The 11,764-nt window shown below is 50.9% G+C and overlaps 1 protein-coding gene across 1 annotated transcript in view; it reads right to left on the bottom strand.

Annotated features, from left to right (window-relative positions):
* The window catches only part of SLC7A8 (solute carrier family 7 member 8), a 60,116-nt gene that overhangs the window by 40,326 nt on the left and 8,026 nt on the right, over window positions 1-11,764 (bottom strand). Inside the window, exon 3 of the mRNA XM_004698901.2 lies at window positions 98-302. Coding sequence (XP_004698958.1) covers window positions 98-302 — 205 coding nt within the window. The remainder of the gene's footprint in view (window positions 1-97; window positions 303-11,764) is intronic.

Here is an 11,764-nt window from a genome sequence, read left to right as displayed (position 1 = left end):
CCCCCCCCCCCAAGGTGGGCTTCCTCCCAACTGACCTCTCTCTGTGCCGCCCTTTGCTTTCTCCCTAGACTGCTCAGGCCCCTGCAGATCCTCTTACCCAGCCAGTCCTCCGAAGATATCCTTGACATAGGAGTAGTCGCCGCCAGATTTGGGGATGGTGACCCCAAGCTCGGCATAGCACAGGGCTCCCACCGCTGTGATGAGGCCTGTCACAATCCAGACGATGAGCGAGAGGCCCACGGAGCCGGCATTCTCCAGCACGCCCTTTGGCGAGACGAAGATCCCAGAGCCGATGATATTCCCTGCACAGGGGCAACAAGGGGAGAGAAGGGGATCAGCCCAGTTGGCAGGAGTGGTCTTCTCTCTGGTCCGATTCACAAATACCTTTAGAATGGGTAAACCATCTTGAGACGGAGTGTCCAAGAATTCTCTTAGAAGTAAGCCAGGGAGCAGACAGAGCTGCACATGTTTAGCCAGGAGACGCCTTTACATGTCCCATTTGACCTTCTGTTGTCAGGGATTTAATTTTACTCGTATCCACATGAACGCTCACGGAAGCAGCAGGCAAGATCCAAAGTCGTACCTCACCTGGGGCAACCTGCCGCAAAAAGACTCTGTGTTAGAGTCACCCCTGTCACTTTGAGGACTGAGGTTCGCCTGGTCCAGCCCACGGTATTTCCAATCGCCGCTTACACACGTGAGAACTGCACGATGAGTAAGGAGAACAGAAGCACTTGTGTGTTTGATCACGGTGTTGGTGGAGAACACTTGACAGACCACGCACTTTCAGAAGGATGAACCAATCCATGTTGGACCAAAGTCCAGCCAGCAGGCTCCCTGGAAGCAAGGATGGCTGACTTCATCCCACGGACCTTGGACGTGGGAGGTGGAGGGTTCAGTCCTTGGAGAAGGACATGGTGCTTGGTGAAAGTAGAGGGCCGGTGAAAAAGAGCAAGACCCTGCAGGAGAAGGATGGACCTAGTGGCAGCGGTCACGATAGGCTCCAACAGAGCCAGGAGTGTGAGGCTGGCAAAGGGCTGGGCAGCCTTTCATTCTCTTGCTGTTGGGTCGCTATGTGTCGAGACGCACTCGATAGCAACAACAACAGAAGGGTAAATGGCGGAGCAAGGATTGTGTGAACCTCAGGACCCTGTGCCGGGCCTATTTGTGGAGATACCCAGGAAGACAAGGGTATCAAGACTGACTAACGCTTGGAAGGCAGGGGGTGGGGTGGGGGCAGACACAGGCTGTTTTTAGAGCTTCACAAAAGGGCAGAAGGGCAATAGCTTTTGGACAGAATGTGAGCCTACGTGGCCCATAAACACGGACAGAACGTCTGGAGACGAGCCTCCTTCCCAGATTCTGCAGCCCCGCCCTCGGTGGCAAGAAGTGGCCCTTTGAAAGCCGTTCCAGTAGTTGGGAAGTGGTTTAGAGGAGGTCACTACTTGCTTGCAAAACCTCAGCACTACATTCTTCCAAAGGTCACTCCTCTCATTTCATATGATACCACAACCTACAGGATTCAGGAAGAGGAAGACAGGCACCTATTTCTGAGTCTGTTTTACAAACCGAGAACCTGAGACACAGAGGAGCGAAGCAACTTTCTCCAAATTTCATACCCGGTGACGGGCAAAATTGGATCTAGAAGCTGGGGCTCCTGGGGCTCTTTCCACGAATCTCCGGAGAGGTGCAGCCCGCAGGAAGTGCAGGCTGGGTGGGGAAGGGGGCATGGTGGGGCAGCCCCTGACACGCTCCCTCTCGTTTTCCTTCATCTATTTTTTGATGATCAAAGGTTCCAGTGGATCGGTGAAAGCAGTACCAGGCGGAACAAGATACGGCGTGTGTAGGGTCCTAGTCTCAACGTTGCGAAGCTGACTTAGGGGTCACACCGCTCCCTCCACCTTAACCCAGTCCTGACGGTTCGCTTCTAAACTCAGAGTCAATGTCGACTCTGGGTCCCGGCCTCCAGCCACTGCAGTTAAGGGAGGGAGGGAAGAGGTGATTCACCTTCTAGCAGCAAACCTTTTCTATTCCTCTGGGACGCAGAATTTGCTGCCCCTTTCACCGTAAAAATATTGCCCGGTGAGATGAGTGCTGGAAGAGAGAGGGCCCCCAGAAGGGCGCACATGCAAGCAGGAACCCCCAATGAGAGAGACTGCCATCGGGGCCAGAGGCTGGGTGCCACAGTGAGGGTGCAGGCAGGAAGGGAGCGCAATTCTCAGAGTGTCTTCCTTCTCTTGGCACGAACGCTCTACCCCTAACGGACCACGGCTGCTTAGAGAAGCCCAACTAGAAGAACAATCTCTCCTCATCAGACTAAGGAATTAAATACCAGGCAAAGACATGGTGAAAAAATGAGCTCCTGAGCGACATTGGTTCTTGCAGATTTTGCTGTTCCTGTATGTTCCGGGTTCTGAATGCAAGGACCTCGCCCCGCCCTCCTCTCTCCTCAGCCAGTTGCCCGACGTGCTTTGCACGAGGGGCAGGGTTAGTGGATACGAGAAGACCCGACTGTAGATCAGGACACGTACAGCCAACCTGCCAAGTGAACTCTTCCCCTTGAAAAAATTTACCTGGGAAGACAACAATGAAAGATGATAGCAAAACGCCTGGCCCAGCAGAAGTTTATCAAAAGGGAGATCTGTAGGGCATTTCAAAGCCAGCCAAGAAAGGGCTATAAACCTAGCTGCAAGAGTTTGGAAAAACAATCCGTACAGGAGGGAACACAGCAAGGTTTGACTTTGGTCTTTTAGGTGCTGAGAAGCGCGGGAGGTGCAGCCAGGTATTTCTTAAAGCCAGGCATTGCTGTTGCAAGGGGGAAAGAAAGAGATGGACACTATTGAAAAGGTCTGAACTCTTCAGGAATGAAGACAGTCGCTTGGAAAACAAACACTGTCATGGGGATCAGTAAACCTTCTTTTGGGCCTTGGCTCTGAAATTCTCAGAAGGTGTGCGGCTCCCTCCCTCTTCCCGGTTGTTGGAGCCATGGGAACGTGTGGGGCACATGACCGATCCTTTGAGGGATCTATTTCATTCCCTGCCTCCCTGTGTTCTTGGATCACAAAACCTTCCCCTGGGCTGTCAGAGTGATTGAGGGGGTCCATGGAGCTTGGCTTCGGGACAAGAGTCCTCACTTGATTATAAAATTGGGTCCTCCCTGCAAACACAGCTTAATGCTGACAACATGAAAATAGAAAGGCTAGCCAGAAGACAGGAGAGATGCCAGCCCACACGGAGGACTAGGGCACAGAGTGTCTCTTCCTGGTGGTAGCCAGCTACTCCCTAGGATACCAGAATCCGTTTCCCTGTTCTCCGTCTTGGAAGCCTCAGGAACTTCGACAGGGGAGGAACACCATTCACAGCCGAGCCATGTTCTCCAGCAGGAAGAGAGCCATTTCCCCCAAAGTGATGTGTATGTGGTTAGCCGGTGATCACGCATCTCCCTCCCCAGACTGTCAGCGCCGTGGCAGCAGGCTGGTGAGTGACCCCCAGCACCAACCCAGAGCACATCAGGTTAGTCTCCTGTCTCCTTGGAACCTCCCAGCCCTGGGAAGTATGTCAAGGCCGGTGTGGAAAGCAACTCACTTACTTCCCTGCGGAGGAAACAGCTGCGTTTTATAGGGAAAGAAAGTAGGACTACTATTATTCCCATTTTCCAAATGGACAAAACGAGGGGGTGTGTCTGTTATCATCTCTAGTTTGTAGAGACCCAGAGAGGTAGTTACTGGCATACATCACAGGCTAAGTTATTAGTGGCTGGATTAGAACCCGAATCTCCTCTCATAGCTTCAAGGCTTTCTCTGCAGACAGAAGCCCTTCCTACGTACACTAGGGTGCTGGTGGTTATGACTTGGGCTGCTAATCACAAAGCCAGCACTTTGAATCCACCAGGCGCCCCTCGGGGAGAAGAATGAGGCTTTCTGCCCCTGTAAAGATTTACAGTCTTGGAAACCCACAGGGGCAGTTCTACCTTGTCCTGAAAGGTTGCTACGCGTCAGAGTGGGCTTGATGGCAGTGAGCTTGTGTTTTGTGGTTTGAGTTCTCCCTCTGCAGACATTGGTTTGATCTGCTCCATTCTGAAGGCCAGGAGAGTGGTTTACAGAGAGCACTTCCTAAGACGCTGGGACACAGATGTGGTCACTTTCTTCAGTACACCTTAGACACAGGCTTGATTCTCAGCCACTTCCTGGGTGCTGCAAGGCAGGGACTAGCACTCCTATTTCACCTTGGCAAAAAATGGAGGCTTGGAGAGGTGACGAGCCTTGGTCAAAGTAGCAGGGTCTGGACGAGGGGCCAGGTCCTTGCCCTGTCCTGCTCTCCGCTGCCTCTCCTCTCCAAATCGCACAACTGGCACCTGAACTGCAGGGCTTTAAACCTGGATGCTGTTTACGGGAGATGTTTCCAGAGCTGCTTTGAAAAAAGAACTGGAAAGGGCTCTTCTACCTTGACTGGAGACCTTTCTCGGTGAGGTTTAGAAGAAAGCTGATGATGGTGGGTTCTCCTTCTGCTTCTCCTTCACGGTTTCACTCTTACGGTCACTGTCTACAAAGTTGTTTAAGAAATGCGTGGCTCACCGTCCCAGGGTCACCAGGCACTCAAGGTCCGATCTCCGTCCTTCCTGCCCCGCCTCCACCCTAGCCCATGGAGTAATCACCTTGTCACATACATCTGTGTGAAGAATAGACTCCCTTGGAGCCTGAACACCGGGATGCCTGGACTATGAGGCCCAGCTTGGCTTATTCTAGTCAATAAAAACCACTCCATCAAAAATGGGCCAAGTTGTATTAGTGGGCAAGCCCTCACTGGAACATTTTCTGGAATTGAAAAAATCCATGTCTGCCATGAATAAACGGTAACTTCTCCACTTGTGGGCCAATACCTAGGTGGCTCTTATTAAGACATTACTCACATCTCAACCTGTCCATACTAGAACGTTGTAGCCATGAACGAACTTCCTAAGACATGAAATGACAGACTTCTAATGGCTAATAGACCCTCGGGTCCAGAAGACTTGGGCCTTCCTTATGAAGCTATGCCAGTCTCGTTACAGCGTCCTCCGGGTTCTCGGAGGGTCCACAGTCCCAGAGAAGACTGCCGGGGGCGGATCAGGCCTCCGTACTTCTTCACTGCAGGGTCTGGGAGGGTCTCCGGGCATCTCCAGACTGAGGAGCCTCATGGAAGCAGAAGTATGGGCTTTGAAACTCAGCGGCCTCGGAGCTCTCACCGTGCTTCTTGCTCTGAGCACACTCTCCCCTCAGCGACCTCAAGGATGGGAGCAGGTCAAGATCCATGCACGCCCCATGGAGTGGTCATCTCCTGCAGGGCCGAGATGTTGGAGGCACGGCAGGACTCGGTTGTTCTGGAGTCCTCAGAAAAAGTAACAAAGGCACCAGGCTCACAAGTCCTTGCCTCGTTCCCTCAACACTTGGCCAATGCACCCTCGCTCTTCCACTCGCACCTTTCTGGGAGACCCTGCCTTCACCCGCCGGGTGGGGAGGATTGCTCCTGCTCTGCCCGTCTCATGGGGTTGTTGTGAGAATCCAGATCACACAGGCGGCTCCAAAAAGTGTGTTGGACAACAAACCTGGGAGACAAGGGCATTTGTTCCCCCAACCTTCTGAAGTCTCTGTGGGGACACTGGATCAGCTGTAAAACTGTTAGCAGGCACAAGGCAGGATCTGCAAAAACAGGGCTGGAGACCCGTCCTCGAGACTTCGACAGGCTTGCCTGCCTGGGAGGCTTTGGCTCTGAAACAGCACTGTGGGGCCAGGACCATGAAGCATTCTCTGAGTTATGAGGCTGTTTGTATAGGTATAATTTTCAGATGCTGCAGGTAGGCGGGCAGCAAGTAATTACATCTCCCAAAGTATTTATTGAGCACCCACTCTCTACATGCCTGCTTCAGAAGGTAACTGCGAAGCACTTGTTCACACATGGACTTTTTGCAATTTGGATGGAGCCAACTGGCGCCCATCAGCTACTGAAAAGCCGGGCACCGTGATCTGAGGGGCTGAGAGGGGTGAGCCCTCAAACATGTCCACTAAGGACTCACATCCAGCTTCCAGCACCTCCTTGTCTGGTCAGGGAACCAGGTACCGGCAATGAAAGGCTTTGTCTACCCGAATGGCTCTCAAGTAGAGTCAATTTTGCCCATCAGGGAACATGGCAATGCCGGGATTCACTGTTGGCCATCCCAACTGGCGAAGGGTAAACTCCTAGCATCTAGAGCAGTGGTTCTCCACCTTCCTAATGCCGCAACCTCTTTAATACAGTTTCTCATGTGGTGGTGACCCCCAACCATAACATTATTTTCGTTGCTACTTCACAACTGTAATTTTGTTACTATTATGAATCGGGCAACCCCCATGAAAGGGTCGTTTGACCCCCTAAGGGGTGGCAACCCACAGGTTGAGAACCACTGATGTAGAAGGTAGATACCAGGGATGCTGCTGCCCATCCTGCAGTGAACAGGACAGGCTGCCCTCCATCCCTGCCCAGCAATGATCTAGCCCAGAGACTCAATAGTGCCCGAATTGAGAAATCTTGTTCTACTATCAAACCTCAATCTCTTCGTCTGGTGAATATTCCTTTCAGATCGGAAGTCACATTCCAATTTACTTATTTATTTCTCTTTACTATTAGCCCACGAGCCGTGCGCGCACGCTTTCCATGCACCGGGATAAATACGTGGGCATGGGAAATGAGGAAGGGAAAACACAGGGCCCGTCCTCCAGGAAGTGTGTGAATCCACCCTGAGCATGCACCACCGACAAGGGGCTTGATTTCAGTACCCCGTGAGAACCTTCCGGTTTCCAGGTAAGTCACCTGGCAAGTGACTTGTTGACAGTTACGAAGCTCGTGCGCAGGGAAGTGGTCTGCAAACCCAAGACGAGCTCGTTCTCTGCTGCGGTCACCGAAGCTTCCTCTCACCGAAGCTTCCTCCCGTTCTGAAAGTCACAGGGAAATTCATTCTAAGCTTTCCTCTTCCTGCAGCTGCACCATCGTAACAACTGCTTCCTCATCCCCAAGGCAACACGCCTGCGCCTATCCCTATAGCCTCTGCTTAGCAAACACACTGCAGCTAAAGCATATATGCATTTGAGAGATGTTCAAACAGATCCCCTTTTCAAACACACACAGAGGAGAAGGGCACACTGGTGCTTCGCAGGAAGGGTGCTTTGTCTGGGTACCTGCCTGCACAATGCGCATCTCAGTGTGAGGCTGTCAGATCCGTCCTGGGCCATATGGCAAAACCCTGGCCCGGAATGACATCACCGGATATTTAAAGCCGGGAGCTGGCCAATGGCAAGCTTTGTGACAGTGACAAAGAGTGAGGAATGAGAGGTGATCGATTGAGCTTTGCGGCTCACACTTCACCCCTTCTCCAGAAAGCAGCTTAAAATAGACGGGAGGGATGATGTTGCTTCTTGGAGATAAAGCTCACTCGCGAGGGCTCAGCACAGGAACTAGCATGTAATGTGCTCCGAGTGCTTGTTGAAGGTTAAAATAGGGAGCAATCCCGAAGCCTCCGACCAGCAGCCCCCACCCCCAAGTCAGGGAGCAGCCTCTTGGTTTGCCATCTCAGATCTCCAGGGAGCAAGGGCTCTGGGGGCCTCCTTTGTAGGCCTGTCCTGGAAGGGGCACAAGGCCTGGGCCTTCTTGCTCCCTGTGCTGGTCGGGGAGTGACCAGGCTGTAGACTCTCTGGGCTCTTGAATGGTTGTTGTGTTTTCTGTTGTTCAGAATCTATTCTGGGATCCTGTGCTGGTTGCTTGCCTTGCTAACCCCCTAAACGCACCCTCACCAACAACAATCAACATTCCAGAGACATTTCCTTGGATTAGCCCTAGGAGGGGATTGCAGAAAATCTTGATAGCCTGGCAATTTGAGAAACCCTGCCAGCCGGGCGGCCCCTATGCCTACACCCACTTCAGTAAACTGATGTCATTTAAAAAACTGTATAGCTGCTAGATGTGTGCTGTGGGATATCTTTCTCAGTCCTGCTGTTAAAGATTGGTACCCCCAAACCACGCACTGCCAGGGGGTCCAATCCAAACTGTGGACACAGCGATGCCCCCCCTGTGGGTTTCTGAGATGGTACATCTTTATGGGAGTCGAAACATCATCGTTTTCCGGCAGAGAGGCTGGTGGGTTTGAACTGCTGACCCCAGGGATCCCTTGAATTGGTGTGGAAGACCCAATGGCCTCGGACTCTATGGTGACCTGGTAAGACAGTAAGCTGCCCCTCAGGGTGGCCAAGGCCGTGAACCCTCCCAAGAGTAGACTGCCATGACTTTCTCCCAGGGCCCTTCAGTTGGCAGCTGAAGGCGTAATGTTGCACCTCCAGGACTCCTTGTGGACCCCTTGGGCCTGAAACCCTTCCATGTGCCCCCAATGCCATTTGAGTACAGCTAGACCCGGTGGCCCAGTCGTTAAGGACTTGTCTGCCCAACCAGCGGTCGGCAGTTGAACCCCCCTCACCCACCCCAGCAGATCCAAAGGAGAAAAGTCCTCCTGATCTGTGAAAAGGACAGTCAGGAGACCCTGTGGGCAGGCCCTACCCTGTCAGAGAGTTGTTACGGCTCAGAACTGACTCTACCACACACACACACACACACACCCCTATAGTCACACTTCTCTGTTGACAGCTATCCTAAATATGGAAAGAAAATGAATGTTTTCCCCCAAACTTTTTCAGTATCAGACATCAGTTCCAGACACCAATCTCCGGGCCATTTCCTCCATGTCCCACCCTTCCACCACACCCAGCATTCCTCCCTCCTCTTTTGGCCAACCATAGATGAGGGATGGCCCAGGGTGTTAGTGTGGAATCAGATCGTCTCAGTTATGAGCAGTGTTACCCTGGGAGAATGATCTCAAGGCTCTACGACTCAATCGCCCCCCATGTAAAACAGAGACCATTATACCGACGTCTACGGGACTGTTGCCAGGATTGAATAAGATCAGACAGAGTTTATAGCACAGGCTGCCTTGAGCATCGTGCTCTTTTTTAGGGAATTAGATGGACAATTGCAGCTAGAAAATTAGATAGAAGCCTTAGGGTACAGGGGCTTGGAGTGCAGACACAAAGCCCATCTGTAGACAACTGGATATCCCCCCATAGAAGGGTTATAAGAAAGGGACAATTCAATCAAGGTGCAGTATAGCACTGACAAAACACACATCATCCCTCTAGTTCCTGAATGCTTCCTCCCCACACCTGCCATGACCCAGTTCTACCTTACCAATAAATCCAGCTAGACTGGAGTACACACATTGGTACAGAAAAGTTTTCAACACATGGAATTCAGGACAGATAAACCCCTTAGGAACAGTCGTAGTTGGAAAAGCAATATCCTGAGGATAGGGGGAAGGCCAGGGAGGGGGAAAAAGGGGAAACCCATCACAAGGTTGGATGTATAGCGCCGCCCCCAGGGGATGAATAACAGAATTGTGGGTGAAGGGAGACAACAGACAGTGTAAGATATGAAATAACAACAACAATATATAATTAATCAAGGATTCATGAGGGTGAAGGCGAGGGGTAAAAAGAGGATCTTATACCAAAGGCTCAATTAGAAAGAAAATGTTTTAGAAATGATGGTGGCAACATATGTGCAAATAGTTCCGATCTAATTGATGCATGGAATGTTGTAAGAACAATAAGAGTCCCTAATAAAATGATTTAATTTAAAAAACCCAAAACTTTATTTAGGGGCACTTCAATTTGAGAAAGCAAACAACAAAACATCAACGACTTCAGGTATGGTATGTTCATGCCCACGGAGAAGGAACAACTTACAAAACAACTTACGGCATGAAATAAATGGACGACACAATGCAGACAGTGTCACCGAACTATCCCGCAGAAATAGGTGAACTGGCATCTATGTTCCACTGTGCATATTCTCAACGACAAAAAGGAAACTGAAGAAAGACAGCGCCAACACTCCTATGGCTTCATGAACTCACAACAGCAACAGCTCTGTCCTCACACCCACAGGTTAGTGCCCCGACACACCATCCGGTTCAACCCCTAACACTTGCTAATGCCTCTGAGACCCCTTTGGCCCCAAAGCTGTATGCTCTTGTTCCTTGGATCAGGGCCATCATTCTGCCCCTCTGCCCAGCTCTTTGGCACATCAGCTCCACCACTCAGAATGGGAGTAGTAGCAGGGCTTCCCTCTGTGTGGTCTCTACAACAAGAACTTGCTGAGCTCGCTCTTCCCTGAGCTCCTTTGGACCCTGTAAGTCCTGACAATCCCTTGACACTCAAGAATACAGAGAATGAGAGAGTAAATAGCTCACTCACCTGTGGAGTAAAGGTAGATAGCCCACAAAAGACCCACTCAGGCTTAAGACTTTCAAGGGGTGGGGGGGCGGGGAAGGAACCTCAACCATTTTAAAGATAATTAACTTCTTTGTAAAGCTTTTAACTTTTGGTTAAAGAAAATGGAATTTAAAATATAAGAAAGTATAAAGCTTGCTACTGTGTTCAAAGAAATGAAAAGCCATGTAATCACATAAGTAAGTAACTGACTCAAGGCTATATAGACTGTAAATCATTGTTAGACTCCAAACACTGATTTACCTAAATCCACATTCTTCATTTATACTGTCTCGCTGCAGTACACGCTTGTGTCCTGGTTAGCTTGCTAACATGGGCAGTAACAGGGTCTATCCTAGCATCTAACGCTGATTAAATGTTGGATTTGGACCCCCCCAAAAAAGAGCTTATAGCACAGGACGTGATATTTAATAAGAGCTCAGGAAGTACTATTTTTTTAAATCTCATTAGTTGGAAGACAGTGTGGTTTGTAGCTGGACCTGCATCCAGCTGGCCTGTAGCAAATAGACCAAGTGAATACGGTGTTCTTTAGACTCTCCAACATGTCTGCTTGCCTTCCGACCTTGAATCTGGGGACATAAGACCTTGAATCTGGGGACATACGTGCGGGGGTGAGAGAATGAAATCATTCCAAATCGTTTCAATTCAACTTGGTTCCCCATTGTTCCTCTCAGGTTCTGCACTTGCCCTTCAGACTGCTAGGCCTTCCTAAGACAACCGACACCAGGGGCAAACTTGGGGTCCCCAGAACACCCCTCGCTTATGCCCTCCTGGCTAAAATTTCTACTCCGAACATCAATCATGAGCTTTGCATTCTACCACTACCACTCACTGTGGCTCAGTCCATTCCCACGTAGAATGGCCCCAATCGGACAGAGCAGGTAAGTCTTTGCCGAAGCAGAGGGCTTCATCTCTCTCCTGAGTGCAGCTGGCGGGTTCAACGGCCAGTTGTTCAGTTAGCAGCCAACGCTTAACCTACGGTGCCACCAGGGCTCCTTTCAGGGACCCACAGGAAAGCATATTTCTGATGTGAAGGATCCCACTAACACTGGATAGTTCAAGAATTCCCTCTAACAACTCATAGAACTCACAGCAAGGGCTGCACTACAGTGACGGAGTTCTATCACAGGAAGAAGGGTACACATGAAGAGGCGACGCACAGGGAGGAGTCCCAACAGGGGCTTTCCAGGTCTCGGAAAGGGACGTACTCCCCTCCCACACACACAACCATGCTCAACCTCCATTTCTGAGTTGTCCTTTACCAACCAGGAAGCTTCTGCGTCCAGAGCTTTTCCGGGAGCCTCACTACACAGGCATGATTAATGCACGCATGTCCCACAAGGCCCAGGTCAGCTGATAACACCCAGAGGGGCTTGGAGACGCGTTCTTGGCATCAGCCCTTGGGTGGGATCTGGAGG

This window comes from Echinops telfairi, unplaced genomic scaffold (genome assembly GCF_000313985.2).
Source record: "Echinops telfairi isolate 266 unplaced genomic scaffold, ASM31398v2 ScPeMD7_18;HRSCAF=68, whole genome shotgun sequence".
In the NCBI taxonomy this organism is placed as follows: Eukaryota; Metazoa; Chordata; class Mammalia; order Afrosoricida; family Tenrecidae; genus Echinops; species Echinops telfairi.
This window is presented reverse-complemented; position numbering and strand designations above follow the sequence as displayed.